The 17,650-nt window shown below is 52.0% G+C and overlaps 1 protein-coding gene across 4 annotated transcripts in view; it reads left to right on the forward strand.

The window, feature by feature from the left end:
- Positions 1 to 17,650, forward strand: part of SH3BP4 (SH3-domain binding protein 4) — an 87,029-nt gene that overhangs the window by 55,592 nt on the left and 13,787 nt on the right. For 2 of the 4 annotated variants that reach the window (XM_012648861.1, XM_012648862.1), the window contains exon 2: positions 12,912 to 13,160. In XM_012648861.1, the coding sequence (XP_012504315.1) occupies positions 13,043 to 13,160 (118 nt within the window). In that variant the 5' untranslated portion in view covers positions 12,912 to 13,042. Of the gene's footprint in view, positions 1 to 5,694; positions 5,811 to 10,016; positions 10,039 to 12,911; positions 13,161 to 17,650 lie in introns of those variants that run through there. The other 2 variants (XM_012648860.1, XM_012648863.1) reach the window with 2 other exon arrangements.

Genomic DNA, 17,650 nt, shown 5'->3' on the forward strand with positions numbered 1-17,650 from the left:
AAAAAATAGGTAAAAATAACCGGTGGGACTTTGAAATAGATTGGTACATGGAAACTCGTCTTTCCATGTAGCCAAACATGGCAAAACTACTGTCGTTAAATAAGGGTTAATGTTATAAACATAGAGAGACTAATGACACAGAACAGCCCCAATTCAGACCCCGGTGTCTACACTCATTTAAAATGCATTAAGATGACATCACATCAGTCAGAGGACAAATTGTTCAGGAACTCATGCAGGAGTAATTGCTTATCTGTTTGCTAATTTATTTTGTAAAGTTCCTCACTGAGAAGCAAAATAAATTCTTTGTACATTAATGTCAGTACACAAACCATTTTTTAAGTAAAGGAGAATAGATGTGAATATTTATCAAATTTTTCATTAAGGGAGGCCTTTCTGTGCTTCCAGAGGAAATCACAAAGGAAAGATTGATAGGGTTACATAATTGAGACGTTATCGAGTTAGCAAATGGATTATGGTGGAGACAGAGTGGGGAAGATATTTGCAGCTGATTTGATGAGATTTTAGAATGTAATTGAGCAAAGGATGCAAAATTATAGTCCACAAGATAGGAAAGAAGTAAAGATTTGAAAATTTTCTGACTGATGGTCAAAGAAAAGTGGATTTAAGCTTTGATATTCTGTCCCCACTTGTCAGATTAGCAAAGCATCTGTTGAGCTGCTGGCCAAGTGCGGGAAGGGGACACCTGCTGCTGTCGAGAGTGTAAATTGCCACGACCTTCCAGGAAAGCGATTGGCATACTTCATGCTCTACTAGAAAGTTGTCCTAAGAAAATAATCCAAGATGCGGAGGGAGGTTAGGTATAAAGATGGCCACTACGGTGCCATTTATGGTAGCAAAAATGTGGAAGCCTGCTGGGAGGAGCAGGGTCCGGGAGGTACTCGCTTTGCAAAGCCGCAGGGAAGACCCAGTGGGTCTGGCTGGGCCTGGCCTTCCTGCCTCACCTCTTTGCCTGGTAGCCCCTGTCTCCTACTTAGTGGGTAACAAGGCCAGGAGAAACAGTCGTACCTTTCGCTTTCATGTAATGGTACAATGGCTTGCCCCAAATCACAGAGCTGGGGCCGGGAAGCCTGGATTTAGGTCCGCTGGGGTTGCTGCACCGTCACACAGGTGCTCAGTCAGGTGTCAGAAAGCATCCAGAATCAGATGGCGTTCCTTTTCTTACGCTCAGAAGAGGGCCTGGCAAAGTTGCAGAGAACCTGCTGGAATCAAGGCTTGATGTTTGGGACTAAGAATGGGAGTTTGTTTTATAAAATGTATTTCTTTTTGTTATAAAGAAATAGAAAACTTAGGAAAACTAAGAAAATTTCAAAGAAAAAACATTTTTGTACACTTGCCACCTAGAGATAATGCAAGCATTTAGTGTGAAATTTCTTTTTCTATCAAGTTTTCCTTTTTTTTATTTATTTATGTTTACATATATGTACATACTTATTTTTAGAAATGAAATCTCCATGTGTTGCCCAGGCTGGTCTCAAACTCCTGTGCTCAAGTGATCTTCCCACCTCTGCCCTCTGAGTAGCTGGGACTACAGGCATGTGCCACCTTGCCCGGCTCAAATGTATGTTTTTTTAAAACAAAGTGGAAGAAGATTTTATTATAAAATTTATGGATTTAATTTTTTTAATATCACATTGTATGGACTCCACATTCTATTGAATAGTCTAAGAAAATAGATTTTTATGGCTACGTCACCCTTTGTGGAAATACGGTGCCCTCAAGCTTGTGTGTTGCATAATTATGTTGCTTCCATTTCTCTGTCGTTGTAAACACTTTATCTGCATCTTCAAGTTCCTAAAGACAGATATATTTGAGGGACAGTGGGATGGAAGGAGGGACAAGAATTCTGTCCCCTTAATAAATGTTGATGAAGTATGGATTTGTGATTGGTTTATTGCTCTAGGTATCTTGATCAGTGATTCGTGGACATGGTAGCTCTTCAGAAATTCACTCATTCATCCCACGAATTTATTGATTGCTTACTGGGCTGGATGCCAGACCCTGGGTAAACTGGTGGGTAAATTGCGATCATTCCCTTCCATTGTGGCCGAAGGTCTGGCTAAACTAAAACGGTAACTAAGGGAATCTGTCCTTGCAGAGTCCTCTCTCCTGAGCAATCCCTGAGGCCACCGACAGTTTGCATGGGGTTAATTTAGTACGTCAGGGCTCCCGGGCGTCTGCCGACTCTTTCTCAGCTGTGCCTTGGGGTGGGAGGCGGGCTTGGCCCACTCTCTGCCTGCGGGGTTTGGGAAGGGCTGTCGCACACCTGCATGTCTGCTTTGGTTTCAGGGGCTCCTGTCTTGTTGTCACGGCGTTAAATTCCTGTCTCGAGCATGAGCCTCAAACGTGGCATGTGTGTCACTACCGAGAACTGTCTGGAGAATTGGGGACAGCATTAACCCTAGAAGCTGCTCCCCCTCTCAGGCTGGTCCGAGTCCAGCATTTTAATCTGAACCTCAGGGAAAAATCCCTTTTAATAAGAAACAAACCTGTTTCCTCATCAGTGGAATGAGTGGGGCCGGCCAGCTCTGCGTCTCCCAGGGTGGTATCTACGAAGCACTTAAAAAAATTCTTTTAAGTTAATGTTACTACAAAAGATTTATCAAGATAGTCTATCTAAAGTAGTGATAGAAAGCTTCCTTTAAAGTAAACAAGTTATAAAAAGTGAGTTGATTTAAAGAGAATTATTAAATATTTGATTTCTTTTAAAAGGAAGGTGGTAAATCAGTGACTAGTGTTTGTTTGGAAAGCACAAATCCTTCTACTGCTGACGCTCTGCGGTCTTGATTGATGTGTCAGGTGGGAGCTGGGAGTAGACTCCAGCCCCCTGGCCAGCCCATCACATGGCTGGACCTCTCATCTTCAGAGATAATGGCGCTGTTTCTTCCTGGTCCCTGGCTGGGGCCCAGAGCTTGGAAGTGTTTCTAGTCTGGGCTGATCACAAGGTCCCACTTCACAGGCTGTCTGCTGTCAGCCGTGCCGCACGGGTGGGTGGGCTTTCCCATGTGATTCAGACCGCAAACCATCCTGATGAGCCTCCTGCCAAGCCCTGTGCTTGGCGAGCGCTCGACCGGCTACACGCTGGGTAGTCTCTGAGCTCGCTGTGGTTTCAGCAGCAGGTGGTACACAGAGGGGCGCTGTGGGTGCCCGACCTTGGCACACATTGGACAGCGAGCGGAGATGTCTGTGGGCTTCAGTCTCATGTGCGCCCAGAAGACAGGGTGGGACCCCCACCCTCTCTCTCCTGCGGTGTCGGTTTCATGTGTTTTGTCTTAAATTATAAGCAGTGGAGGGAAGAGACCGGGTCCTTGTGGGTTTGGTTGTCCCTAGTGCATGTGATGCTGAGTAAATGTTTGGAGGAAACATTCATCCGTTGAACAGATGGCACCAGGCACCAGCGTGGGCCGTGCACTGGGCTCGGTGCTGGGAAATTATGAAGACAGAGCAGCCCCGCACCCAGTTTTCAAGGAAACAAGTACAGTTGGGGAAGTAAGAAAAAAACAACAGCAGAGTAACAGCGGTGATGCTCGGGGTAAAAGCAGTAAATGCCCAGAGAAGACGGTGGCGTGTCCCAAGAGAGCTCAGGAAAGAGATGGACTCCACTTGCAAAGGTGCTGTTTCAGTGGATCATTCTCAAACACGAAGGCTTAATGGAGCAGAAACTGGGAGCCCTGTTGGATCTTCAAGAAGGGGAGGCCGGGAGAAGGACAGGCACAAGGTCAGGAGATGTTTGAAAGAAACAACAGGTGTGATTGGTGAGCGCGCAGGGCGTACGGAGGAAGGTATGGCAGGCTGGAAACACGAGCCACGCAGTTTGGGTTGTCTCCTGCAAGCTGTGGGAGCCTCGGAAGAGTCTGGGATTGTTGCTTTGAACTTGGGGAAGTGGTAGGATCAGTGCAGCACACTGGGAGGAACAACCCCACAGCCGGGTCACGTCCAGGGGAGGGAGGAAGCCAGGTGGGAAGAAGGTCTGGGGGACAGGGATCCGCCCTCCCTTCCATCCTCTCCCTGACCTGCCTGGGAGATGCAGGTTTTCTCACTTTGTCACTGGCCGGTGAAAACATCCCAGGTCATTGCTCCGACCCCTTCCAAGCCGGCTCGCTCCCACAGTAAACAGACAGGGAACAAGGAGTGCCTACCGCTGCCAGGCACTTGCTTTCCGTGAGTCTCTGCTGGGTTGTCTCAGTCGGAGACAGGTAAGCCTTGAACGTGTGCAGGTCACTAGCCCGGTGCCTGCTACGTAGAACCTTCGCTCTTCTTCCTCTTCACGTCTTTCGTTCTTTGTGTGTGTTTCAGGTACAGGTTCCTCAAAACCAGCTCTTACATTTCTTCCTGTCCCCGGCGTTGAGCCAGATCCTTGTTCCTAGAGGTTGGTGCTCAGTAGATATTCACTAAGGTGATGGCTGTGCAGTGGTCCTAGGTAGATGGGACGCCCCCGAGAGGCCCACCTTTCTCAGACTCGGCACTGGGTTGCATGGTTCCGCCTCGTACCTCGTTCCTTCACCCAGAGGGCACAGCTGCTTCCAGATGCTGCCACCTCCTGAACTGAGCTCAGTTGCTTAGGGAAGTGCACCCCACATGGGCAGTGGTAAGAGTCTCCAATCCCCGACGTGCCCACAGTGCCCTGCAATGGCCACACTCTCTCCTCCTCGCAAAGGAGGCAGCCCGCCTTGGAGGCCACGGGACAGCACGTTCCTCTCATGTGCCAAGGAGGATAAAGGAAGGTCGTGGCCGTCGGATTTCTGTGCCGGGGAGGAAGTGTCCTGCCAGTGTGGCGGGGAAGGTTTGAATTTCATTGTGCAGGTTGGTCCCGTCCAGGAATAGGGGCCTGTGTGGGTTCCCTGCCAAGCCACTCCTGGAAGTGCCCCGCAGGGACACCAGTCACGTGTCGGCTCTCCACCTGGGTTGTTGCCCAGACCGGCCGGGTCAAGACCTGGAGGCCAGTTTCCATGGCTTTGCTTTCGGAGTGAGAGAGGGATCTGGGATGTTAACCCCGTGGTCATCAGAGTGACTCCTTGAAAGCCACGTGTGTCTGCTGTCCCTTGTCCCCAAAGGCATTGCCGGTACAATTGTGTCCAAAGCCCAGGGAGTTGCTTACAGGAGAAACAGTCAGCTGAGGCGGGGATATCTTTGGGTCTTGGGGTCCTCTGGAACACGCTGGGGCTCGACAGTGAGGGGGGCAGAGCTGACAAGTTTCTGGCAACAGAGGCTGGTGGCTGGAATCACAGGAGCAGATCGAAACTCACACCTTTTTCCCCTGAACCTAGAGAAATTTGATGAAATCAACATGATACTCCAGCAATTATAATGAAATGTGGAGAATGAGTCATCCCAAGGCACGCATGGATTGCAAGGGAGGAACCAAGACCAGTATTTAAGCCCGTTCCTCCCCCAGGCCCTGGCTTTCCTTCCACAAGGTCACGGGCCACAGCCACCGGCCGCCAGAGAAGCATCCAGACGTGCTCACCTTAGGTCGTTTTTTCTGGGCTGGTTTGTTGTTTAATTGTTTCTCAAGGCGGATCGTTGGCAGCAGGGCCACTACAAGAACGCTCTGAGATTCTGGAATCTGAGAGTGGTGAGGCGGCAGCTGTGGCCAAGGGGGTGTGTGCGGGTTCCCTGAGCTTGCACGCGAATCTGTCAGTGATTCTCTCTGGGTGCAGCGGTGCCGTGCGCTCAGAGACTGACCTCCCGGGTCCTGGGGAGGAGCCAGAAGCAGCAACTTCTCTCTCTAAATGAATCAGCCTTCACACAAGAAAGGGAAAAGCTCTTCAGCCATGAGTGGGAGACAGGTAAGCTTCAGCACCCCTCTGTCTTCTAGACTGACTCCCACCGGGGGAGTAGAGGGCTGCTTCCCCGCTGCACCCAGGTGTGGTCTGGAGGGGACAGGGCAGGGCTGCTGCAGGCTGCCCTGGAGACGTGGCCACTAGGGCCTGCTGAGAGGAGGGGGCCAAGCCTGCAGGGCCAGGCTGTGCACATGTGTCCAAGGTGCCCACCCAGGAAGCCTGCCAGTGTTGTGGGAATGTACAACTTAGATTTCAGGAACAGAGCAGAATTCCTGAATTCAGCCTGCATCAAACCACTTCAGCCATTTGGCTTCTTAGAGATTATCCCAGAGATACTACCAAAATTCCTCTGAAACCGTCATCTTTATTGAAATAGAATTCATTCATTCGTATTTGAGAGCCGACCCTGCGCAGGTCCATCTCAGCAGTGGGAACAGAAACTAAGCCCCATGCCCTCAGAAAGCTTGCGTTCCCGTGGAGCAGTCGAGCCAGAGACAAGCAAGTGCGCGGTGTGTCCAGGGGTGATAAGGTAGGGAGAGAGGGTGGGGTGACGGATGTTCCCACTGCAGTGACGTTGGGGCAGAGACCTGAGTGCAGTGAGGGACCGAGTGTGGTGGATATCTAGGCCGGGCCTTCCAGGTCAGGGGACAGCGTGCGCAAAGGCCCCTTGTGCTGGCAGGGGCGTGGTGTCTGGGGAACCGCATGGAGCCCAGAGCAGTCAGGTGGAGGGAGGGAGGACAGCAGGAGATGGGATCAGAGACGCAGGTGCAGACACTGTAGCACAGTGGAAGCCCCCTAAGAGCTCAGCAGCCTTTGGAGGGTTTTGAACAGAGTCCCAAGGGTGTCTGACTGACTTTTCAAAATGTTCTGGCTGCTAATTGAGGGGTGGATGCAGGCAGACCTGCTGGAATGGCGCCGATTACTGTAATTCAGCCGAGAGATGGTGGTGGTGTGGGGGTGCTGAGAAGAGGTCGGACAGGGTTATGTTCTGAAGTGGAAGTAGAACTGCCTGCGTGTGCATGTGCAGGGGGTGTGTGCATGCGTGTACATGTGCAGGGGGTGTGTGCATGTGCACGCACGCATGTGTGAGAGAGAGGGGGAAAAGATAGGGGAAGATATCAGGCTTTGGGGCTGGTTGAATGGAGCTGCCCTGGCTGAGATAGGAAGGTGGGAAGTGGAGGTTTGGGGCACCCCCAGAGTTGGCTTTTGGCCCAGAAAGTTCGAGATGCCCATTAGGCACTGAAGGGAGCTCTTGGAGAGTAGGTGGGTATCTGAGTCTAAGGTACAGAGGTCACCTGTCAACGGAGTGGGAACCCAGCCATGTCCACCTGTCCTTTGAGGGGCCTGGGCTGCCTGTGCATTTAGTTGTGGCTTCTTAGGGGTTTTCCTAGTCTAGGGGCGATATCCACACTCGTACACACGTTCCTTCCTGGCACGTGCCTGGGAAACCAGGTAATATATGTTTCCTAATATTACTTTCCTAATTTTTTCTAACATTTTTATTGCACACATTTTCAAGCACGTACATAAATGGGGAAAATAGCGTAATGAACCTTCACGAGTTCATTGTTAAGTAAATCAGAAAATCTTGCCCTGTACCCCAACGTTAATTTTCTACTAAGCAAGGAACAGTTCAAGGGCGTGGTGCTTGCACTCCGGCGAGTTGGATCTGAGGCTCCGGGACGTGGGCTCTGCAGGTCGGAGGCCAGCACTCTGAGCCCTCCAGGACCTCACAGAGCTGGGGGAGGCAGGAGAGAGAAGAGGGGCTCCTGGAAGCGCAGGTGAGAGTCGGGCTTCTCCAGGGAGCGGGCAGAGGAACTACGCGGAGGCAGAAGCTGACAGTGCCGGGCAGGCTTGAGAAGCAGCAAGTCCAAACGTGGCCAGGGATGGATCTGGGGGTTGAGGTTGGCAGTGGAGATGCAGGTGAAAACTAAGTAGTGGGGGGGCTTTGTATCGCCGGGCCAGGATTTGGACTTTGCTTTTTTAAGAGTAGTAAGCAGGACCTGGAGGTTTCTGAGCAGGGGAGTGGCATGACCTTGAAGGGCTGTGTTGAGAAAATCACGGGCCCCCCTGGGGCACATGGCAGTGAGCTTCAATGGCCTTGCTGGCAGCAAAGTCCTGGGATGGACTCTGGGTTTGGGAAGAAACGGCTGGCAAGGCGGAGAGCAGAGAGTGTCTGACAGTCTCGCATCTTTGCAGCATTACCCTGGGCACGTTGCCGTAGTGATCTCTGCAAGTCTGTTGTCACGAAGTCTGCAAAGTGCACCTAAGCCTGGTACCCGCCTCATAGGGCTCTGGAGGACCCAGTGGGATGGTGTCTGGCAGAGTGTGTAGCACAGTCGCTGCTGTAAGGTGAAGGACCATAAATGTCAGCATCTGTTTCTAGTCAACACAGGAGACGGTTGGAGGGTCCATCAGAGGAAGCGGGGTGATCCCAATGGACAGACTTGGGGGTCATTGTCCAGAGGTGGCCGGTGCAGGTGAGGCTGCACTCTGCTGAGCTGTGAGGAGGAGTCTGGGGGAGAGGATTCTATCGTAGGAGCAAGGACAGGGCCAATGACACCCCGGCCAGGAGGATAAAGGGGCTCTCTGGGGACGCAAGTGGCATTCTCTGGCCTGTGCCTGGCTCTGCATAGAGACAGTGGTTTGTAGAGGAGCAGAGCTTCACTTTCACCCTTGTGCTGACGGCATCTGCTCGGGGAGGTTTCTGGAGGAGGGAGCCCAACAGGCGTGGTCCACAGAGGGGCTGCCTGCCCTTTCTTTGCTGTATAAAAAATTCCCCAAGGGCCAGATGGTCGATGGCTCTGTTTGCTCTCACCATGACTAAATTGGTGGGGTCAGGACTCCATCCAAAGACATCCTCCCTCTGCCCCTGGAGAAAATGCTGCCACTCCAGGATTTGCACAGAGCATTGAGGACCACGGGACAAATGTCCCCCGCCCCACGGGGCGACGTGTAAGTGAGCACACTGATGCTCAGTGTGAACACAGTGCGCTCTGGTCTGGGACGGGATGGGACTTAAGTGCATGGCTTCTCTCTGGCTGAGAAGGGGTGGGGGCGTCGGACAACACAGTTAGGGACTTTTCTGTTTCTTGAATGCCATTCTCCGTGGGAAAAGGACTGCAGATCTCTTTCTAGAACTGCTAGTGCTTTAGCTTTCTGTCTCGGAAAAATGGCTTTATTCCCCCAATGATAATAAACCAAAACAACGATTGATCTCCAGGAAACACTGTGGTGTTCTGTGATTGTCTCTCCTCTGGCCAGCGGTAAGGCCTTGATTTCTCCTCCCGCTGCCTTCTTGGTCTTGGTCACTCTTAAGTGTTTATCTCCATTTCTTTCTACGGATCCCCAGATTGTTCTTCTAAGTGATCGTTGGAAACCTGTCCTGCAGGTGCCTCAGCTTAGCCAGACAGAACCTGATGTTGGCCACCACTGGATAAAGTCAGCCCCGGGTAGACTTCACCCAGCAACTCTGCACAAGACCTTGAGGGAGGTGGAGGCATCCCGGCATCTCTGCCCCATCGTCATAGCAGCCTGCACCCCCCGCCCTCAGCAGCCCCTGCTGAACTGTGCCAGCAGTCTCCAAAGAACACAGCACTGCTGCTTCGGTTCTTCCTCCTCTGTAGCCACGGGTGCCTTTCTCAAACGGAGACCTTCAGTGGCCCCCTGGAGTCTTCAAGGAAAGACTGACCCTGCGCCACCATGTCATGGCCCTGTTTACTTTGCCTTCCGTCTTTTTGCTGCAGGCCCCACTACAAGCCCGTTCTCCGCCACGCCTGCCACATTCTCAGGCCCTGGGCCCCTGCCCAGCTGGGCCCTGCCCTCTGCCTGGCAGGGTCTTCTTCCTCCTCCTCCTCCTCCTCCTCGCTCTCTCGGCAGCTTTCCAGGCCCTCACCAGGGAGCGGGTCATGCTGTCTGATACCCATCCCTGCTATAGCCCTGGGCCTCTCACCAGGTTGGGGGGTCCCCGTGAGCAGGTTTGCTCCCCTTGGCCCAGCAGGTGCCCCATAGCAAGGCCTTCCTGCAAAGCTTCCCGGCGTCTCTCTGTGTAAGGCTGTCAGCAGAGACCTGCCTTTGCTGCCACACGCACGACTCTTTCCCTTCCACGGAAGGACACAGTGGGTGCAGCAGGAAGAGCACGTGCTGGTGATGAACAGGAGCCTTTGCGCAGCGAGCTGCGACCCCAGAGCCCTTCCACCTGTGCTCACAGGGTCCTAGAGCAACTCTGGACTGGGTGAGTGGGTGGGGACGCCCAGCTGCTTATGGGATGAGCCAGCTGTGCTCCAGGGGTGAGCCAAGTGTGCTCCAGGGGTGAGCCAGCTGTGCTCCAGGGGTGAGCCAGGTGTGCCCCAGTCACTCTCACAGCTGACAGCTCCTGACTTTTCCCTCCTCCTTGGGCCATAGCCCGTCGCTGACTCCCAGAGGCACAATCAGTCTGAGACTGCGGTAAGAAGTGTCATTGTCACATGTGAAAGTCCCCCAGGCCAGCACAGGTTGTGGGCTCTAAACTGTCCTGAAGCTCCCCTCCCCTACCTGCTCACACATGGCTTTTTTCTGTCTACGTTGGTTTTCTCCAGTAAATGATACTGAGCCTTTTGGACCGGAAGGCTTTTCATTGCTGTCTCTCAGCCCTTTGAAAGCAGGCTGCTCCAGAGGTGCTGTCACTGGGGTTCCGCGGTATCTGCCCAGCAGTCCTTGTTTAAGGGTCCCGGACATGTGGCCCCAGGATCTGGGGGCCACTTGGGCTTCCAGGCTGCCTGGCCATGGTGGAGCCATCTCTGGAATGGTGGCCAGGCCTCTGCGTCCAGCTCCACACGCAGCATGTGCAGACAGAGCCCCTGGTCACTGCTTCCAATGGGGGTGGGGGTGCCATGTCCCCAGAGCCTGTCAGCACCCAGCCTCAGTGTCCCACACCGCAGCTCGGGTGGAGTGTTGGGCGGGAGAGGGTCTCCTGGCTCCAGCGCTGTCATTTCCAGCCTGGGGGGCTGGGGCTGCCACCCCCAGGACGCCAGGTCGTCCTCTGGGATTGGAACGGTGAGTGAGAGCGCGTAGTCCAGCCGTCCTTACCTCCCGGGGCAGGCTGGAAAATATGCCAGCTCCCCTGACAGGAAAACTGCCAGGTGCTTTATTCCTCCCTTGGAATAACCTGCCTTCGTCAGCCCCTCCCTGCGGTGCTGGGTGGGAGGGACGGTGGCACCGGCTGGGAACAAGGTCCGGGACTGCAGCTCTGCCCGCCTCCCCCTGCCCTGCTGCTAACGCACGGTCTCAGCCACTCAGGCCACCAAGGCCACACACCGCAGACCCACAGCTTCAACAGGGAGATTATTTCTCACCGTTCTGGGGGCTGGAAGTCCAGGATCAAGGTGCCCCCAACTCAGGTCCTGGTGAGGGCTCTTCCTGGCCTCACTGTGTCCTCGCATAGCAGAGCGGGAGAGAGAGGACGCTCTCTCGTGTCTCAAGTAAGGGCACTAATCGTGTCATGGGGACCCCACACCTGGGGCCTCGCCTAAATCCAACTACTGTCTCCTGAAGGCGCCACTTCCAGATGCCATCACCCTGGTCAGGGCTCCAGCATAGGACCTGGGGACACCGTTCAATCCCTAACACATGCCTTCCCTGTGGGCAGCTTCCAGGTGCAGGAGTGCAGCCGTCCGAGGCCTTGGGACAGAAAGGGACACCTCCCTCTAGCCGCCACCCACCGGTCACTTGGAGCTGGGACTGCAGCTTCTGGTGCCCCTGGCTGTGGCAGCCGAGGCGTGGTGGCCGGCACTCACTGAGCCCCTGCTGCATGTCCCACGTGTCTTATGTGGTTTATCTTAACTTATTCTTCACACAAATCAAATCAAGATAGTGCTTTCATTACCTCAGCTCACAATACAAAAACTGAGGCTTAGTAGGGTCGAATATTGAACCTGAGCAGCAGAACATGCAGACCTGGCTCTGCTCGCTGCCAGTGGCCACCTGAGCCGTGGACACCACGCGGAGAGCCTGGGGAAAGAGTGGGGATGGGCGCAGCCCAGGTCCTCCCCACCCCCACCCCATGCAGAAACTCCACAGAGGGTGGTGTCAGGGCCTCCAGGTCTCTGCACGGCAAAGGTAGCTCGCCAGCTCAGAAGCCACGTTTCCAGCCGTCACTGGATAGAGCAATTGATGGATAAGGGGCCTCAGACCATCCTGTGTGAGCCCAGCTATTCTGGGGTGGAGTTGGCCTGCTCTCAGGTCCGCGTGCTGCGGGCCAGCTGTGGCGGTGTCTGCCTCTTTCTCTTGGACAGCGTGTGAAATTCACCTCTTTGAAATCGGCTCTCAGCCGTTCCTGTTTCCTATCCACTGGTCCCAGTGAAGGGTCCGCTCAGAGCCAGTTACCACATTGTATCCAGAACACCCCCCAATGCTTAAGTCCTGTCCGTGTGTCCCTCCCAGGAAAAGCAGAGGCCTTAGGGGTGATCCTTGTGCTGTCTCCTACAGAAACATCTTTGCTGGCTTCGTAACAATGTGCTGGTTCAGTAAATATGCCCAGGTGCGTCTGCATAAGTTACACCAGGAATATTTTATGGCCAGTCTGTGTTGTGCTTACAATGGTCTGTCTGGGGTCAGGGGAGGATTTTAGGAGCAGGTGGGCAGGCACATCCCCTCCCGGCCACTGCAGCAGGACGAGAGCCATTGCGCCGAGTGACCGTGATGGCTGCTCCTCCGCCGGGACCAGCTCTCTCTGGACAGACGGAGGCGGGTGTCTCCTCTCCCCTACCCTGTGACGAGCAGCGTGGCCTGTACAGTCCCATTTTGTCCTCCTCTTTGACTGCAGTGAACGGGGGGGCAGGTGCTAGAGCTGATTTCACAAACCTCACTGTGCCCCCACGAGGAGCAGGTGCAGGCGGCAGCCAGGAAACGCTGCCCAGACTGTGTGTGCCCAGGGAGCCGATGAGCAGAGCACAAAGTGGGCACAGAGTCCGGGGCGAGCGCGCTGTGCTCTCGTAGGCCAGGGGAGAGAAAATGGGTCTGTCTGTGCCGCAACGGCCTGCAAGAAAGAGGATTCCCACTTCCATAAAAGTACTGTTGAAGCCATGTCCACTTGCTCAAGGGAAATCGTCTTTTCCCTCTTCCTTTCAGGAGGAAGCACATTGCCAGGTTGATGCCGCCGTGCACCGTGTTTGCCTGAGACGGAGGCGTCGGCACCCGCTGGAATAGCTGCAGGAAGAAACATGAGGCCTTAGCAGCTCACGCAGGAGGCAAGTTTCGAGATGGCGGCTCAGCGGATCCGAGCTGCCAACTCCAACGGCCTCCCCCGGTGCAAGTCAGAGGGGACTTTGATCGACCTGAGCGAGGGGTTTTCAGAGACAAGCTTTAACGATGTCAAAGGTGAGCGTCTGGGGACGGAACTGCAGCTGAGGGGAGAGGCTGGGATTGGCAAGTGCCCTCAGACCCAGGGACTTTCTACTTTAAAGGCCGCCAGTGTAGCTTTCAGACAATTATACTTTAGCTCTCCACACTTCATCATGTTGTCAGTTCAGCCCTGGAACAGTAGTCACTTGTCTTGTTTTTTGGTGTTGGAAGGAGATTTTGCATGTCTCCATTAATAACGAAACCCCTTCTTAATACAGAATATGTTTGCTTTCTCCTGAGGAGTTTTGGCCACAGTTAGGTGGGGGTCTTGGTGGTGCAGAAACCCAGGGGGAAGGAGAGGGTGGTGAGTAGTGACCTGCTGAGAGTACTAGAGATGAGGAAAGGTCGGCTGGGACAGGGCTCAGCAAACTTTCTCTGCAGAGGGTCTGATGGTGACTAATTTAAGCTTTGCGATCTCTGCCACGGCATTCGACCCTGGTCTTGCAGTCCGAAAGCAGCCCTAGAAGTGGGCAAACAAACAGACATGGCTGTGTTCCAGGACAATTTTACTTACAAAAACTGCCAGCCACCTTTGGCCAGGGGCTGTGGTTTGCCAACACCTGGTCTGGAAGGCAGCCCCAGGGTTTAGCAACCCCGCTGCTCAGTGCTGCCAGCGGCCTCATAAAATTGGCTTGATGAGAAAACCTGCCTTTTGGACACCGAGGTGGATACCCGTGCGTCATTCTCTTCCTAGAAGTCTACCCTGACTCGGCCGTGCAGAGCCTGTCTTGCGTGCCTTGTGCAGTTGCAGCAGCAGCAGCGTCACCATCAATGTCATCGTTTGTTTGCTGTCTCGTAGCGTTTAGCACGTTCTGTCGAAATCACCCCTGTGCTGCCTAGAGCACAGCTGTACAGGAGGAACTACCTTTGCATCCTTAGCCCCTGCACAAAGTCAGCGCTAAATAAATGTTTCTCGAACCAAACTGCTCTCCCCCAGATAGAATTACAAGCTCCCCCTGCTGCACTGAAAATCATACATGCCATGTTCATGTCCGACTCACTGACTATTACGCTTCCCGTCTCTGGTTTGTGTGTGCAGCCCTGAATGTTGCTGTAAGTGCTCTTTAAGAGAAAAGACTAGCACAAGGACCATGAGATTTTATTAATAAGACAGCAACAGAGTTATCGGGTGTTGCTGTAAGTAACGGAAGCATTTATTTTTCAGCTTCCAGTAATGCACATTGTTTTCTTACTTTATAGCCCAGCTAATCAGTGTGAAAGCTAGAAAATGTGAGGGTAAATTATGCGGTTTGGGTCTTAAAGCCAGGGGCAGAGAGCTGAATTTTTAAAAAATAATGATCTGGAAGGAAATACTGGCTGTTACTTCTAAAAGAACACCCCAGGGAAGGGAGGAAGACAAACAAGACAGCCTCAAACATGAGGAGGGGCAGGTTCGCTTGGGCAGAAGGGTGTTTGGGAATCCGAGATTGACGGATTGGCCGGAGACCTCTGGACTCTGCCGAGAGGCAGCGTGTGCCCCCGGCGGCATCCCACGCGGCATCACATCCCAATGACGGACAGGCTTCAAGGTGGGAATTTATTCCTGCCGAAATACCTGCTGTGGAATCTTCTGCTCTGATGAATGCTTTGCTGCATAAGAACGTAGGCAGAGAGATGGGAAATATATTATGCAGCGCGTTCAACTTCCTAACACCAGGGAGCTTTTTTGGTATAACAATCAAAGTAGCTGTGAATCTGGGCAACGCGCCCCAGAATTCATTAAGGTGGAATTCAGTAGGGATTTTCTGGCGTTCGATGGAGTGGTGTCCCCTTCCTTCCCCGGTGTCCCCGGTGGCAGTGGACAGATGGAGGGCCTCGTCTCGAAAGGAGCCCACACATCCACCTCCTGGGGGTCCCGAAGGGAAGGGGTGCAGTTTCCTCTTGGATGAGCCGAATCCTTGAGTGGAATCTATGTGACCACTTCTCTTCTAAGGAAGGTCCTTGGAATTTTAAGTAAAACCCTTCTTATCTTCAGTCTGGTTTAAAAAACAAAAAAAGCCAAAATGATCATTTGCATTGATGTGTTTTAGGCTATGCACAAAGCATGCTTGATTGTTCTGGTTTTTTAATTTTGAAAATATTACTGAAAGGGAATTATTCTGGGGAAACGTCATAAGGATTGTTTGAAGGATTCTAACAAGATTTTAGTGGCTGGCAAGCTTTGTTGAATTTTCGTTTGGTTTTAGTTTTTATGTGACATTTCCAATAGATGTGTCAAGGATACGAAACGGTTTATGTTTCTGAGGACGAGGACTAGGAAACAAGTGGGGAGAATTGCTGATGGATCCCCGCCTCGGCCCAGCCCACAGCCTTTCCTCCCGCCTCCCCCCAAAGCCGTTTTCTCTTACTGTTTTGTTCACTTCCGTGCCAGGCCAAGTGATTGTCTGTCTTGTGATTTCATAGTGTAAGGGCACAGCCAAGGGAATTCAGACTTTGCTGTGGCCGACACCACCATCCAGTGACATGGGTGTGGCCTCTCCGTGCCGAGGAAGCGTGCACGATGACCATCCCTTCCACAAATATTCGTTGAGCCCACGCCACGTGCCAGGCTGTGCACGAGGCACCGGGTACACAACAGCAAACAAAACAGGCTCTCACGGTGCTTATACCCTGATGGGGAGATGGAGACCCTCCCCACCCCCCAAAATCGAAACAAATATGTAAGGTACACAGGCAAGGAAAAATGTCATTTTCTTCTACTCTCTGAGTTCTTGGCTCGGGCCCCCGGAACAAAAGATTAATGAGAGAAAAGCATGAAAACTTAGTTGTGTGTGTATTACGAAAGTATTACGTATATATTCCTTCATAAGGAAATGAAGATCCAAAGAAACAGTTGAACCTGAGTGTTTTTGTCCTGGATCTGATGAAGTATGGAGCCGTGGAGAGAAGGGATAGGACAGCAAAACCCCGAGCCCAGCGTAGCGAACAAGGGGGAGCAGCCAGGGTTGTGTGTCCAGATTCCCTGTGTCCTTGGCGACAAGGGTGCTCTGTCCTCCAGGCTTAGGGAGGGGACCTCCCACCGGAGGGTCTGAGCACCTGCTCCAGGGGAAGGTCAGGGAGTCCTCCCTGCACCTGCTGTTTCTCAGACTCCTTCAGCTTTAAAATATTCGTGGAGCCATATTTTAGGGTAGCATGTTCCGAACCCCCTCAGGTACACGACAGAGTGGTCGGTGATAAGACCTATGGAGAAAATAACATCAGGAGTGGGGCGGAGGTGTCCGTTTTCACATAACGTTTTGTGAGTCCGCATCCTCACCAAAGCCCACGGAGGGAAGACGCTTGTTCTCCCTCGCAAAGAATCTCGTGCTGCACAGATCACACAGCTTCTAAGGCGTCAATGTATTCCAGGTGTGGTGGTCCCAGAGCCAGGTGCTCTGAAACACCCCAGAAAGACAATGTAGTTTCACAGGAGGGGTAGGTGAGGCTTCAAGGCCAAGCATGCTCCCAGCCAAGCGCATCTCTGTAGCCTAATTCATGTAAATTAATAGAAACTTCCTGCCTGATTTCCTAAGACTTTGCCAACAAAATATAATTCAATTTTCATTATTCTTTTCCTAAGGGAAAGGAAACTGGCAGATGATTTTTTTTTTTTTTGGAGGGCCAACTTGATAAGAGTAGGATGACTGTTGACTTAATTACATATTGAAAAGATGTAGGTTTAGTTCAACTAAAAATTTAGTCTTTTGTTTGATCATTTGCATAGGCAACTTAAAAAAAAAGCTTTCTTTCAATTGCTTGTTATAAGAAGGCAGATATCAGCAAACTGTGGAAACAAGGCAATTGAGGTGGGGGTAAGAGGTTCTGGGCAGAAGTGTTGGGGCTTATTTTTGTCAGAAAGAACTTCCTTCATCCTCTGAATACACCTTCTCATGTATGGGAGGGAGAGAATGCTTGGGTATTTAGTCATACCCATTATTTTTCAAAACGCACACCAGTTATTTAGATGGTTCTTTTTTGCTGTTGCAATTGCTGTCTCCTTTGGTAAAATACATAGTTTAATGCCAAGAACCATAAATTAACTTGATTCACTTTTTATAGTGCTGGAATTCTCCAGACCGCTCACACACTGGTTTAATAGCATTGTGAATGACAACCAGGCATAAACCTCTGATTTTCAGGGTGTGTGGACAGTCCATTTTCACGTAGTGATTTCGAATGATCACTTAAAAGAGGTTGCAAGAGACTGACCTCACACTGTTTCTTTCCTCTAAAGAGAACAGTTTCGTTTCTGTGGGGAATAAGTTGAACTTGGGTATTTAAGAACCTGGCCTGTTTGTCAAGGGAGCCTTTCCCTCCGTGACGTATTCCGTGTTAAGGCAGAACTTGGAATGGGCTCCTACACAAGACTGAGAGACTGTTTTGGAAGCTGTTCCTTTCCAGTTCTGAGTTAAATGCCACGAGTTGCCTAACTCATACCATCCCTGTGTTTTCTAATATATCGCATTCAGCTTCTCTCTGTACCTAGT

This window comes from Propithecus coquereli, unplaced genomic scaffold, assembly GCF_000956105.1.
Source record: "Propithecus coquereli isolate 6110/MARCELLA unplaced genomic scaffold, Pcoq_1.0 Scaffold295, whole genome shotgun sequence".
NCBI classification, from domain to species: domain Eukaryota; kingdom Metazoa; phylum Chordata; class Mammalia; order Primates; family Indriidae; genus Propithecus; species Propithecus coquereli.